Source organism: Chelonia mydas, chromosome 2 (assembly GCF_015237465.2).
Source record: "Chelonia mydas isolate rCheMyd1 chromosome 2, rCheMyd1.pri.v2, whole genome shotgun sequence".
Taxonomy (NCBI): Eukaryota; Metazoa; Chordata; order Testudines; family Cheloniidae; genus Chelonia; species Chelonia mydas.
In genome coordinates, this window is record NC_057850.1 from 191,345,172 (window position 1) to 191,361,024 (window position 15,853).

Below are 15,853 nucleotides of genomic sequence, written 5' to 3' on the forward strand. Positions count from 1 at the left end.
GAATTAGTAGGGGAAGCAAAAGTGGATGGGAACCTGGGAGGCAGTGACCATGAGATGGTCGAGTTCAGGATCCTGACACAAGGAAGAAAGGAGAGCAGCAGAATACAGACCATGGACTTCAGAAAAGCAGACTTTGACAACCTCAGGGAACTGATGGGCAGGATCCCCTGGGAGAATAACATGAGGGGGAAAGGAGTCCAGGAGAGCTGGCTGTATTTTAAAGAATCCTTATTGAGGTTACAGGGACAAACCATCCCGATGTGTAGAAAGAATAGTAAATATGGCAGGTGACATAACACCTGGCTTAACAGTGAAATCCTTGCTGATCTTAAACACAAAAAAGAAGCTTACAAGAAGTGGAAGATTGGACAAATGACCAGGGAAGAGTATAAAAATATTGCTTGGGCATGCAGGAGTGAAATCAGGAAGGCCAAATCACACCTGGAGTTGCAGCTAGCAAGAGATGTTAAGAGTAACAAGAAGGGTTTCTTCAGGTATGTTAGCAACAAGAAGAAAGTCAAGGAAAGCATGGGCCCCTTACTGAATGAGGGAGGCAACCTAGTGACAGAGGATGTGGAAAAAGCTAATGTACTCAATGCTTTTTTGCCTCTGTCCTCACAAACAAGGTCAGCTTCCAGACTACTGTACTGGCAGCAGAGCATGGGGAGGAGTTGACCAGCCCTCTGTGGAAAAAGAAGTGGTTCGGGACTATTTAGAAAAGCTGGACGAGCACAAGTCCCTGGGGCCGGATGCACTGCATCCGAGAGTGCTAAAGGAGTTGGCGGATGTGATTGCAGAGCCATTGGCCATTATCTTTGAAAACTCATGGCGATCGGGGGAGGTCCTGGATGACTGGAAAAAGGCTAATGTAGTGCCCATCTTAAAAAAGGGAAGAAGGAGGATCCTGGGAACTACAGGCCAGTCAGCCTCACCTCAGTCCCTGGAAAAATCATGGAGCAGGTCCTCAAGGAATCAATTCTGAAGCACTTAGAGGAGAGGAAAGTGATCAGGAACAGTCAGCATGGATTCACCAAGGGCAAGTCATACCTGACTAATCTAATTGCCTTCTATGATGAGATAACTGGCTCTGTGGATGAGGGAAAAGCAGCGGACATGTTGTTCCTTGACCTTAGCAAAGCTTTTGACACTGTCTCCCACAGTATTCTTGCCAGCAAGTTAAAGAAGTATGGGCTGGATGAATGGACTATAAGGTGGATAGAAAGCTGGCTAGATTGTCGGGCTCAACGGGTAGTGATCAATGGCTCCATGTCTAGTTGGCAGCCGGTATCAAGTGGAGTGCCCCAAGGGTCGGTCCTGGGGCCGGTTTTTTTCAATATCTTCATTAATGATCTGGAGGATGGTGTGGATTGCACCCTCAGCAAGTTTGCAGATGACACTAAACTGGGAGGAGAGGTAGATACGCTGGAGGGTAGGGATAGGATATAGAGGGACCTAGACAAATTAGAGGATTGGGCCAAAAGAAATCTGATGAGGTTCAACAAGGACAAGTGCAGAGTCCTGCACTTAGGACGGAAGAATCCCATGCACCGCTACAGACTAGGGACCGAATGGCTGGGCAGCAGTTCTGCAGAAAAGGACCTAGGGGTTACAGTGGATGAGAAGCTGGATATGAGTCAACAGTGTGCCCTTGTTGCCAAGAAGGCCAATGGCATTTTGGGATGTATAAGTAGGGGCACTGCCAGCAGATCGAGGGACGTGATCGTTCCCCTCTATTCGACATTGTTGAGGCCTCATCTGGAGTACTGTGTCCAGTTTTGGGCCCCACACTACAAGAAGGATGTGGAAAAATTGGAAAATGTCCAGCGGAGGGCAATAAAAATTATTAGGGGACTGGAACACATGACTTATGAGGAGAGACTGAGGAAACTGGGATTGTTTAGTCTGCGGAAGAGAAGAACGAGGGGGGATTTGATAGTTGCTTTCAACTACCTGAAAGGGGGTTCCAAAGAGGATGGATCTAGACTGTTCTCGGTGGTAGCAGATGACAGAACAAGGAGTAATGGTCTCAAGTTGCAGGGGGGGAGGTTTAGGTTGGATATTAGGAAAAACTTTTTCACTAGGAGGGTGGTGAAACATTGGAATGCGTTACCTAGGGAGGTGGTGGAATCTCCTTCCTTAGAAGTTTTTAAGGTCAGGCTTGACAAAGCCCTGGCTGGGATGATTTAGTTGGGGATTGGTCCTGCTTTGAGCAGGGCGTTGGACTAGATGACCTCCTGAGGTCCCTTCCAACCCTGATATTGTATGATTCTATAAGTAAAAAGCTGACCTGACAATAGGGCCTGACTAACAATTGGGACTTTACATTTATTTTTAGAGCGGAAAGGTGATTTAAAAATTCAAACACAAAAGATTTCATCTTTCATAAAAGAGAGAGTTCAGAGGATTCTCCTATAAGAGACCTATTTCACCATCTGGAATATGCTGCATGTTTTTCTTTGTTAAACAGAGAAAAAGAGGGGAATGGATTTTGATGCACAAGAACAGAGATGGAAAATTTTCCTGTATTGGTATAAAGTCAAAACCTTTCTGGATGCTTTACAGACAAGTAAAATATAAAGTTCCTGTCCTGGAAAGCTTACAATAGAAGGGCCAGATTCAGCCACACTTTGTCATATTGAGTAGTGTATTACAGCCTTAAGCAAAGCCCATTGAAATCAAGGGGAAGATTCCCATTCACTTTATTTTGCATTGTATCAAGCCCTTATCCTCATATATAGTTCCACTGATTTCAATCCTGGTAATTCAAGATAACCAACACAAAATCCAGCCCAAGACTTCTCCTCAGGATCTGTTCTTCCTAGGGTTCCTCCCTTAAGACTACCTAGTCCCAGATGTTAGATTACTTACTGACCAGTGGGGCCAGTCCTACCCCCTCTATATCCACAATCAATATAACAAGCTACACCTGTCACAGTGAGCTGGGCCCAGTTACCATCTCTTCAGGTTCCAACACCTTCTAACAGGGTGGGTGAACAAAAGAACATTATTACAATATGCATTGTTTCAGATTCCATACAGTAGTTTATTACTTGGGCTATTAAATATCAGTGTCTATATATACAGTGTAACTACCATTTTCAAAAATAACACTGTAGGAAATGTGGTCTGTAGAAGAGTCAAAATTGAGCAGTGATAACAGCTGTTTCTCTGTCCCTATAGCTTCCTCCAGCTTTGCATTGCCACTTGAAAAGAAGAGTTATTGAGAGATTCAAGAAATCTCTCTTCAGCCAACAGAGCAATCCTTGTAACTTGAAATTGGAAGTTAAAAAGGTGCAGTATTGTGAGACGTACCATCCATTGTGGTCTTCATCTCTTTTCTATTTGAATTATGCTATATGAATTAATCAAGGGGAGGGGGAGAAGAATTTTATAAAGGTTAATTAAGATGCTCTGAAATGTTCTTCATGTTCTTCTTCTAGTTTAGTCATAAAAAATAAGTATCTGATTAACAAAAACTTACTTATGTTTTCAAATAATTAAATTTTTGGCATTATCCCCACACTCTGATTCCAGTAAACGATTTTTAGTTAGTATCACAAAAACTTTGATTAATTTGAAGTTGTTTCTAATTTTTGAGGAAAATGTTTAGGCAAATGCTTTAGCCACCTTTTAGTTGAAAAGTCTGAAGGTCTAGATAAGCAATGATACAGATTGGTTTTAGATTTTGTCTTTGATCAGAGGCACACACATTGTAAATGGAAAGATCCAGCCAGCTGCTAATAAACAAAACATAAAATCCACCTCCTCAGAGATCAGAGAACTTGTTTTTCCTTTCATGGATCAGATCAGGATAGTAGCAGGGAGCGATTTAGAATAAAACAGCAGGAGATCAAAACAGTCACATACACGTTTTCTGAAATTTATTTTATAACATAATATGATGATTCTCATATCTTTGTCTTATAAATATGAAATAGAATTTTTTTTCAGTTCAAGGCATAATGCTTAAAGGAAAATTAATGCTTGCTATTTTTTTTTAAAATGCAAATGCCTCCCTCGCTCAATAGTCTCAAAAATGGGCCTCTGTTAGCATAAATATTTTATTAATTATTTACCAAGAAATGTTTCACAATACAGAACAAACAGGGTTGCATTTTTTTTTTTTATCATTTAACCTTCCCTTTTCTTGTCCTAGGATCAAATTGCAACTGTGTTTAAACTGGGGGGGGAAGGGCTAACTTTTTGTGTTAAAGGCTGATAGAGCTGATTATGTCAACTCCTGTTATGTTATCATTACCAATATTTTGGTATTTTGGAACAACCTCTTTCTACTCAAAGCATGAATTCTTAGAAAGCACTGAAACTGCCCAATGCTCTTGAAGCCAAATTATTCATCCTAATTGTTGACTAGTCTGTTAGCAATAATTCAGTGTCACCACTTGAAAATTACTGAAGACTTGCAAGCATTAAAGGGTATTTTTTCTGGTCAGATATAGATTCAGCCTCTGTGATTCTGGGCCACGTACACAGAAGCATTGTGGTACAAGAAGGTGATAATCCCTTTCTGTAGGGAGACTGTATTTGGAAGACTGAATTCAGTTCCGAATATCTCCCTACCAGAAAAATGTAGGCAAGTTGGAAGCAGTTAATAGAACAATGAAAAACGTTCAGGGGGCTGGGAGGATTGATGGATGAGGAAGAAGTAAAAACTAAATATTTAAAAGTCAGTGGGAGTTGGGTGGCAAATTTCAGAATCTCAGCCCAGGGCCACCAACGTGAAGCGTAGTTTGTAGTAAAACTAGAAGTTAATGGGATTCAATTAAGTAGAGAAAAGTTTAGGATGAGCCCTGGAAGACCCTCCCGGACAATGATATTGTTATATTGTACAATCATTTTCAGTGGGAAATGGTGGAAGGCCTATTGCCTGAAACATCTAAAATTAGTGTGAGCAGGTGATTGGATTAGAAGAACAGACTGTTAGAAAGATTCCTGCGTTGCCAGAGGTGAGGGTGGAGTACGGGACCTCCCATAATAGGTTTTGTTTGTGTCTAACCAGTGTGAATCTATAGCATTAAAATGAGAAGAGTGTTGATTATGCTGGAGATACTGTAGAGTATGGGGACAGACATTTCTTCCTTATTTATCTACAAAGATGACATTGTACTGTCAAAATGATACTGGGTCCTACATCCCTATGTAGACACCCCAAAATGATTTGATTCTCAATTTTCATATGTTCACAGCAGTCAGTTGAAATCAAAAGTGATGAGAGCCCACTGATAGAAAATCAGGCAATTTAAATATGAATTTAGGAACTTAACTTTACGTACCAAACTTTGAAAGTCTCAAACTATTGACTATTTCTCCCCTAGTTTTGAGAACACATTTTTTCTTTTTTGTTTTCATACAAATTAGCACTTTAATATTTCTTTCACATGTACCACATAGCTGTGAGGCTTATACTGCGTGCAGTTTGGCTGCCTTCAGTGTTTGATAAATACCTCTGAAGGGAAGAAAGTAGAGCATTCATGACAGATTTGACCAGTTCTTTATTCATTTCAAATGTATTGAAAGCCCTTTTCTCCTCTAACTCTGGATTTTAGGAGAGTGAAAAACTACTTATGTTCTGTGATGGAAGTTTTTGGTGTAAAAAATGTAGTTTTAATATGGTTTTTGCTTTTTTCCAGCTGCTTCAGGGTTCTCCTGAACTGATTGAGCCCAACTTTTTTATAGCAGATTGCCATTTGTTACTTCACTCCTCAGGGGGAAATATATTGGCCCCAGATGATAGAACAGGTAAGGAAAGCAAACAAAAACCCATGATCTGAAATACACTTTTCAAGTCGGATACATGGTATTGAGATTGGAAGCTTTCAGTAAAGAGAAATTAACTCTTTGTTATCAGTTACTGTCTTTACTGATAATTAAGTCGTATTTGCGCAACTGATTTAAAAGACAGGATACTTTGTGACTGTGAACCAGACATAACCATTTAAAAGAATATGTTCTTGAGTTTGGGGGAGGATTTTTTCAAAGAGACAAATTGCAGTTAGGTGCCTAACCGCCATTGAAAGTCAGTGGGAATTTGGTGCCTCTTACTTGTGTCTTTGAAAATCTTCCACTTGGGTCTTAAGCAAAGCCATATTTAAACACTGTGCAAGAAAGAACTCTTCTTATACCATGTTTTAAAGTGGTTGCACTAACATGACTTAATTGCCTCTCTGGATGGTGCCTCAGAGAGTTGGAGAGGAAACAGTAAAACATAGTTCATCTGCTCCAGCACTCTCAATACAAGGGCTTGTAAACATGTATACTTTTCATACATAGTTATCATCAAATGTGGTTTGCACCTAAGTTGAACACTCCTGCAGACAATGAGCTCCATCCTTAGCAACAACCAATAAACACAAGTGCAAAGTACTACACTTAGGAAAGAAAAATCAAATGCACAACTACAAAATGGGTAATAACTGGCTAGGCAGTGGTACTGCTAAAAAGGACCTGGGGTTATAGTGGATCACAAATGGAATATGAGTCCACAGTTGCAAAAAAGGCTAATATTCTGGGGTGTATTAACAAGAGTGTAGTGTATAAACCATAGGAGGTAATTGTCCAGCTCTACTCAGCACTAGTAAGGCCTCAGCTGGAGTACTATGTCCAATTCTGGATGGCACACTTTAGGAAAGATGTGGACAAATTGGAGAGAGTCCAGAAGAGAGCAACAAAAATGATAAAAGGTTTGGAAAGCCTGGTCTATGAGGAAAGGTGAAAAAACTGGGCATATTTAGTCTTGGGACAAAAGATTGAGGGGGGACCTGATAACAGTCTTCAAATATATTAAGGGCTGTTATAAAGAGGATGGGGATCAATTGTTCTCCATGTCCACTGAAGATAGGACAAGAAGTAATGGTCTTAATCTGAAGCAAGGGAGATTTAGGTTAGATATTAGGAAAAACTTTCTAACTATAAGGATAGAATCATAGAACTGGAAGGGACTCTTGGCAGAACTAATTATCTAGACTATTCCTGCTAAGCTCTGAAATAGACTTCCAAGGGAGATTGTGGAGTCCCCATTACTGGAGGTTTTTAAGAACAGATTGGATAATCACCTGTGAGGGATGGTCTAGGTTTACTTGGTCCTGCCTCAGAGCAGAAGGCTGGCCTGATGGCCTGTTGAGGTCCCTTCCAGCCTTACATTTCTATGACTCTATGATCACAACCACATACGAATGTCCAGAAGATCACATCAGACTGTAAGAATTTCCTTCTCCCACCAGTTTCCATGATCACTGTGGTCAATGCAGCAAAAACAGATGAAGATCAAGATTAGCTATTTCTCTTGTTAATAAACTGTTCTGTTATCATTCTGGCTATGCTGTGATTGCTAAGAAACTCTGATGAGGCACATGTAAGCCAAAAATTCAGTGATTTAACATTGCCTGATATTTGCCTTATAGGCTTTCCTGGTAGTTTTGACATGGAGGAAGGAATGACATATGAACAGATGCAGGTCAGCTTTTCACGTTCTTCATGAACAATGTTTTCTTACTTCTAACCAGGATATATATTTTTTACTAACCCGAATTTCCTTTAATCTGTAGTCTGTGATTGAAGAGGTTCTGGAGGAAAGTGGTTATTACAATTTCACTTCTAACAGGTGAGTTTCGAAGTTCAGTTTCAAAAGGAAACATTAAATTATGATGTGGTAAGCCAATGATACATTTTCTTTTATTTCCTAATTGTAGCTTTCTCTTTCAGTTTTAAAGTAACACATAATGTTATGGCATATAGACCTGGACTGGATAGAACATTTTAGCCAGTCTTCTAGATCAGCCACCGCTGCTGTATTCTTTGCTAACAGAGAAGAAGCGTGTTTGCTTGGTAGCAATTTCCTCTCATTATTCCATGTGAAAACTCAGTTGAAACAGAAGGCACCTCTATCCCATTCATTTTAATGGGAGTTTATTTTGTCATAAACCCCTACGGCTACAAGACTGAACCTAGCATAGTCAGTATAATGTTTGGATGCAGTACAAAAAGGAAGAAATGTAGGTGCTAACAAAAAAGAGTAGGAGGAAGTGAAATGAAGATATGTTTGAAACTGCAGGCAACAGTCTCTCTCTCTCTCTGACACACACACACATTACATAAAGAGGGTTATGTGTGGAGATACTACATGAAAAATAGAATAACACAAGCCTGGTATTTCTAGTTCTGTTTACCCATCTAGTCCTAAAGCACCTTCAGCAGATTTTTAATAATTCATGTTTCCCCTGTTGAAGAAGTGGTTCATCTTTGCTTCTTTCCTTGATCTTCCCCAGCAGTCTGTTCCTGTTGCCAGTGACCAACATTTTCAAACGTAGGGACCTAAAATTAAAGCTCCTAAATGCATGCTTAGGGGCCTTAAATAAAAGTGGCCTCATTTTCAGAGGTGAGAAGCACCTACAGCTCCTGATGCTTCAGTGGTATTTGCATAGGTCTAACAAGGCTATTATATAAATGTACCACAGTTTTATAGGCATTTACCTCATGCTTATTGACTGGCACAAAACATCGTACAAAGACTAAATATAACTAGGCAGGTGTTCAGTGCATGTGGGCAGGAGTCTTTTACACGCATTAGTATAAAAAAGAATCTGTTGCTTAGTGGAACTATACATAGATGTTAGCATTGCTGCAAAGTATGTGTGTATGTCAGCATATTGCATAGGAATTGGGTATTAATGCACATTACACCATCAGCTCCAAAATGGTTCATATTCGCAGTCTTCTAGTTCCGATACCTATTTCTCAGCTCTGGTCCCATGTGTGTTGTGGATTCCCTAACGTATCTTGTTCTTTGGTATCTACATTTTAAAATGTTTTTCTAAATGTCTGGAAATCCCACATTATGGGAGAGATTGTGACTCTTCCTACACAGCCATGCAGGGGAACAATGGGGCATAAATCACTGTCTTACTTCCCTATGCTGTCTGCTTGTGCTGTTGATAGGAGCGCTGAAGGAAGAGCAACCACTGCTAGGTCATTACACCCCCCCCCCCCAATGTATGTGGGCAGGGAATGCATGGAGTCTTGGCTCCACCTTCTCCACACAGTGGGGGACAGCTGTCCCAGGGTAGTCCCCCTGGAGCAATGGGGAACTGGAAGTCAAATTGACTCTGAGTCAGACTCTGCTTCCTGGCCTGATCCTAGGGCAGCATGTGGCAGAACCGGAATTGACCCCTATAGTTAAATACATTTTTTGGGAGGGTGTGGAATGGGACCCCTTCACACTCATTTGTTGGAAGTGTATTATTTGAATTTGAAGTTTAACTATTTCTTACTCTCAGAGAATGTGTATTTAGACAGTACACATGGTTAGATTTTTGAAATGTCACTGCCTACAGTACATTCTCTTGCTGTTATTCCAGGAGTTACTCTTCAACATACATCCTATTATCTGCTGTCTTGCATAGTTATGCTTGGCTCCCTTGCCACTACAATACCCTTCCTTCCCCAGTCCCCTTCACCACTACCAAGTAGCCCACATATTTCTCCCTGTCTTTCAGAAAATGTGTTTACCTTCAAAGTCTGCCAACTGGATTTCCTGACAAATGACCATGTTTCCTACACTATGCTCTGCTCAATTCTATTTTGAGCCCTCTGAATCCTGCACATTTGTTTCTCCGCACTCACTGTCTTGGTAGCCAAACAGTGCAATTTTGATAGCTGTCCCATACAGGATGATTCATGTAGCCAGCAGACAGACATCATTAGGTTTTACTATATCTCTAAATCTCCAAACAGTTCAAGCTGACTGAAAGGACAAATCACCCTCCTCAAACGGCAATCCGTGCTGCTTGTCAGTGTCCACCGTTATTTGGCCTTAGTGTACTAACCATAAATGGGACTGCAGACCTCACAGCTGCATCCCATCAGCCTTGCCTTGCCTAAGGGAGTCTTGATCTCCTCCTACTTCTACAAACACTGTGGACTGTCTCAGGAATAACTACAACCTTTCCAACACTAATCCAGCATATCATGTGACTCCTTGCAATCCTCAGTTATCTCCTTTTCTTAGGCAATAGTTCATAAATAACAAGGCTTTGAAAAAAGTTATTAATCATAGAATACTAGCAGGAGTCTGTGTGCATTTTTCTTCTAGCAATCTGCTGAACCTTCCTTCTACTTTTAACTCTCCTGGCTGTTTAAAATGCTGTGTTCTAGATCTAGCTCTGGAGTTTCTAAAGTGAGCAGCAGGAGTGTTGCAGGGCCTGCAGGGCTTATGGCATGGAACCACTTAAAGCTGTTGCTTCTGGGAGGAGATGGCGTGATCAGAGTCTTCCATGGAATTTTGGAGCTAAAGTGCTCCAGCTGCTGTGCTGAGCTTACTTCATCCTTCCAATAGTGCAGCACAGGTGCCTGTCATGCTGCCAGTTCTCATCACAAGTCTGGCAATATTTGTTTTCTTATAAAGTCCTAGCTCCTGGGGATGAGTGATTATGTGAGAACCACAGCTTTTCTCCCTCTCTTTTAAAATAAGTTTCCAGCCTTCGTTGTTCAGGTAAAAAGCCTGAAAACATGAACTCTAGAGGCTAAAAAAGATTGCCAAATGTAATCTCATGATTTGTAAGCCAATCTTTTTTCATTTCTGGGGCCTGACTCATGATATTTGAACACTTGGAATTGACAGTACTTACTCCTAGGGGAATTCTGTGCCACTGTACACGTGCAGAATTCATGTCCCCCCGCAGATTTTTTTCCCTCTGCAGAAAATTCATTCTGCTGGGGAGGCTTTTGACCACCAGGGGCTGCTGTGGTGCCAGAAGAGAGGGCAGCCAACTCTGGGCTGGAGCAGCCAGCCACGGAGAGGGAGGGTGCAAAGGCTTTCTTCCTCACAGTGCCCTGCCCAGGGGGCTGGGTGAGAAGGCACAGGATATGTGGGGGAGGGACAGAGTACGGCACACAGAGCTGCTGGAGGATCACATAGACTGGGGTTCAGAAGGGATAGTGGGGGGACAGACTGGGGCAGGGCACTGGAGCTAGTGAGGTGATAGCATTGAGCCAGGTGCTAAATCGGTGTGGGGGTTGAGGGCCACATGATGACGGGGGGCGGAACTGAATGGGGGTGCTGAGACACATGGGGGCAGAGGGATGTAGGGACACATGGGGACAGTGGGGAGAGGGTGGCAGAATGGGGGTGCAGGGATACATGGGTGATTGGTGTTCCAGGGACAGGGCGGATGTGCCTGACTGAATGGGAGAGGCTAGGGGTCAGCCAGGATATGCATGGAGGAGGCTCCCCAACTCCCTAAAAATCACCCCCCCCCAAAATTTCCATACTTCTTCCCCCACACCCAGCAACCCTGCAGGTTCACTCCCAGGCTCCTTCCCAGCAATTAATTCCCTCTCCCTCAGCTTCTCTGTTACCCCTGACTTCCCCAAGCCTTTGCACTGCTTCTGAGGGGTGCAGAAAATACATTTCTGTATTGTAGTTTAAATGAATTATTACTCAAAGTTCTGTATTAATATGTGCGGGTTTTACTTGGGTGGCTTAGCCCAAGCTGCAACCCGTGGTGCTGTGGCCACACTGCTGTCTACATGCTCCCAGCTGCTTTGTGGACGTATCCTGTATTTGATAGCGAATGCAAAATCTACAGTTTGACTGCATACAGCACAATAATACAGGTCCCCAGTTCTTCCAGGAACACATTTCTTCTGGAAAATCCTTTTCTTTTCAGCTTTTTTCTATGTTATGTATATTTTCTGCTCCCTTAGCACCTCTACCCTAACCTTCTGCCTGCAAGAAGCTGGGACTGGATGACAAGGGGTGGATCACTCAATGAAATGCCCTGTTCTGTTCACTCCCTCTGAAGCATCTGAAATGTATCTTGAAAGGGCTTTCAGTTCATCACCTAAATCACTTGCATCAGTATCACATCATCATGTGTCAACACTTCTCTAGTGCCCTGCCCTGATGGTGTAGGTTTTCTTCAGGTTTAGTGAGGAGTTTTGGAATATCATACAACATCCCAAATATACTGCTGTTTTCCTTGAGCTGCTTGAAACGTTCTTCAACTGACTCTATTGCACAATCTAGCACCTGGTTCAAGGATTCGACTTCAAAATGTCTTCTTCTTCGGTGACTCTTGTATTCTTGAATGGGTGGGGAAATAGCTTCAGTGTGAAGTTCCTCTGCCAACTTCTGTGCACTCTTCAGAATGTTTTGAAATCCCTCATCTGACCGGTAAGACTGTAGGTATGACTTTGCTTTGTCCAGTTGTTCCATTGCTCCAGATATATCAAGGTCAACACGTTGGAGTCTCTTGCTTACAACATTTATTTCAAACAGTATGTCATGCCACAACACTAAGCCACGCAGAAATTTGCAGTTATGTATGTTTCTGGTGATTCCATTTCCCTCTGCCACTGTTCTCCCACAAACAGTTCCTGTCATAGCATTACCCTCCATAATGGCAACTATGGCATCATCTATCTTCCCAATTCGGTGTTTGATAGGCTTTATCGCCTCCACTCAACTTTGCCGTTGTGTGGCACTCAGTGGTTTCAGTGTCAGAGAGGATGTTCCCAGATGTTGCTTCAAAATTTGCCATCAATGAGTTGATGCGGAGAAAAATACATAGATGCTTTGAATTACATAAAAAAATTCAGCAGCCTCACTAAAAGTTGTTGCTGCATCACTGACCACCAAGCTCAATGAATGAGAACTGCATGGGACAAAAAAAGCTTGAGGGTTTAACTCTCGGATCTGTGTCTGCAGTCCTCTGTTTTTTCCTCTCATGTTGGCACCATTATTGTAGCCCTGACCTCTCAAGTCAGCTATCGCAATTCCCGTGTCTTCCAGCTTTTTAAGAAGCACATTTGTCATACCAGCTCCTGTAGTATCATCAATGTCAATAAATTCTAGAAAATGCTCTTTGACAGTCACCATTGCAGGGACATTTTCAGTAGGTTCTGTTGTTGTTACAAAATGCACCATTAAAGTCATTTGTTCCATATGGCTGATGTCAGGTGTGCAGTCCAGAATAACAGAGTAATATCTTGCTGACTTCAGATCTGCCACAATCTTCTGTTTGACTTTTGTTGCTAGTAACCGTATGATCTCATTTTGAATTGTTTTTCCACGGTAGTGGTGTATGTACATTTCTTGGGTGGTGACTCTTCTTAGATGCTCCTGGAGTACAGCATCAAACTCAGCCATCACCTCATGGTAAGGTGACGGTAAGGCCAGCCCTGGGTCTGATCCAGTGCGGCCATTCTTATGTTCTTATCCTCCGCACTATATGTTCCCCCCCCATGTGTAATAATAATGGTGGTGTCACTCAGTGTTACATAGGGAAATGACAGAAAAAAGATATGCAAAATTATAAACTGTGTGGAGTGCTGAGAAATGATTCCAACACCTGATTGGGTGACATGTAGGGTGTTAAATGGTTAGAAACTGAGAAGCTAAACCCCATAAGATGGCCACACACTTTTTTTTTATTACAGTAATTGTTTTTCATTTTCATTATAATAGTAATTACAGCCTCAGTGCAGGCCATGTCTTGAGGATTAATGACCATCTGGGGATAATGACCCTCAGCTGTGTCCTGAATAATCAATTCCTGCCCATCTATCATTAATCCCCATGAAATACTCAGTGCTTCAATTAGTGTCACTTGTTTGTACAGAAATTTATAAAAAAAATTAGCTGAATATTTCAAAATGAGTTTTATCCCAATGACTCGTCCCCTCTCTTTCTTTTCTCCTGATTTAACGTTACACCACGTATGGTTGCGGCTTACCTACATAAGTTGGATGTGTATGTGACTGTTTTTACTTGTAAGATCATTTACAGATAGGACAATGTATCCCTTCTGCAAACTTTCAGCATTGAGGTGGTCATACAGTATCCACGTTGAAAGATCTGATTTTAAATAACTATATTTCCTTTATATTTGCAGTCTGTTGCCTCATTATTTCATGTAAAGCTCCATAAAGTGTATTAAGGGGCTTAATCCTAGAGCAGCTCAATTTACATGAAGGTGGATAGGTGTGTTACAAATGAACAGAACCTGCAGAAATGAAGGTCAGAGACTCTGGTGGTCTTCAGCTGAGTGCTGTAGTTCACCGAGACTCCAAATGAATTATTATATTGTATGTGCTGTCAGAGGTCCTCTTATGGTAGAGAAGTGCTGTTTCAAGAGTGGTACTCTGTAACTGAGAGAACATTTCTAGCCCCAGTATAATCAAGTGAGAAGACACTCATCTAATCAACAGTATACATTGCTATATGTATTGTCATAAATCATTCTTTTTCACAGCTTTTATTCACTGCATTTTTTCATTTCTGTAAATATTTTACACATAGGGAATGTCCAGTCAAATAGTTATAGGTAGCTTACTGTGTTTTTAGCAAATATGAAATAAAAAACAACATATAAATTGAAATAAAACAAAATTAGTCACCCCACAACAGCGGCTCTTGTAGCTCCTCTCCTGTGGGACTGGTTCCCTCCTCCTGGCATTGTGACCTGGTGCATGGGCACAGAGCCACTCAGCATTGGCCTGGCCTCCCGTCTGTCATGATGGGAGGACAGCTGGGCCAAATTTCAGTGAGTGGCATTGCAATCTGGTCAGAGTACCACTCACTCAAATTTGGCCCAGTCACCCTTCTGTCATCATGACGGAGGGGCAGCCGGACCAAACCTGAGCGGCACTGCCACCCCGTGCACCAGCTCTGGGCTGTACTGGGTCTGGGTTCAGGAACCAGAGGAACTGAAGCAGGAAGGCTGTCTCAGGCAATGTGGAGGAGGAAGCTGCCTGATTGATATGTAGAAGGGACAAGAGATGGACCTGGGCAGGGGTGGCAGGTTTGTAGAGATTTTGGTGGTGCCCAGAACCCCCCCCCCCCAAACTCCGTCCCCTACCTGCCTAAGGCTCTGGGAGGGAGTTTGGGTGGGGGGAAGAGGTCTGGGGTGTAGGCTCTGGGATGGAGTTTGGGTGTTGGGTGCAGGCTCCGGGGTGGGGGTGCAGGAGGGGATGAGGGGTGCAGGCTCTGGGACGGAGTTTGGGTGTAGGTTCTGGGCTGGGGTAGGGGTAGGGGGTGCAGGAGGGGGTGAGGGGTGCAGGCTCTGGGCTGGGGTGGGGGTGTAGGAGGGGTGAGGGGTGCAGGCTCTGGGAGGGAGTTTGGGGGAAGGACGAGATACAGAGGAAGGGGGTGCAGGCTCTGGGAGGGAGTTTGGGGGCAGGAGGGGGTGTGTGGGAAGGGGAGGGGTGCAGGCTCTGGGAGGGAGTTTGGGGATAGGAGTGGGTGCAGGGGTGAGGGCTGTGGGGCTGAGGATGAGAGGTTTGGGGTGTGGGAGGGGATTTAGGGCTGGGGCAGAGGATTGGGGTGCGGGGGGATGAGGGCTTTGGCAGGGGGTGAGGGGTTTGGGGTGTGGGAGGGGCTCAGGGCTGGGACAGAGGATTAGGGTGTGGGGGGGATGAGGGCTCTGTTTGGGGCATTGGAGAGGCTCAGGGCTTGGGCGGAAGGGCAGGGTCAGGGCAGCCTGCCCTGCCACTAGTGGTTGCGTGGCACTAGGACCCTGCGGCAGCAGTTGATGCGGGGAGCCGGCAGAGCAGAGTCAGCGTGAGCTGCAGGCTCCGGGCCGGGGGCGGTGAGCGGGGGCAGCAAATGGGGGCCGGGGAAGACTCGGGGCAGGTGTGGGGAGGCGGCAGGAGGGGCTGGGGGAGAGACCCGGCCCCAAACATTGGTGGAGCCCAGCCCCCGGGCCCTGAATATTGCTGGAGCCCGGGCTCCATGAGCGTATATAACTCGCTGCCCCTGGACCTGGGGGATGAGGGAGGGGAGTAGATTGGGACAAGGAGCCTGAGGGTGGGAAGACTGGGACTGGGGGGGAGAGGAAAA

At 43.5% G+C, this 15,853-nt stretch overlaps 1 protein-coding gene across 2 annotated transcripts in view; it reads left to right on the forward strand.

Moving 5' to 3' along the window:
- Nucleotides 1–15,853, forward strand: part of NEK10 (NIMA related kinase 10) — a 171,286-nt gene that overhangs the window by 149,049 nt on the left and 6,384 nt on the right. For both annotated transcript variants that reach the window (XM_043540909.1, XM_043540908.1), the window contains 4 exons: nt 3,181–3,291; nt 5,649–5,757; nt 7,419–7,471; nt 7,563–7,618. In XM_043540909.1, coding sequence (XP_043396844.1) covers nt 3,181–3,291; nt 5,649–5,757; nt 7,419–7,471; nt 7,563–7,618 — 329 coding nt within the window. The remainder of the gene's footprint in view (nt 1–3,180; nt 3,292–5,648; nt 5,758–7,418; nt 7,472–7,562; nt 7,619–15,853) is intronic.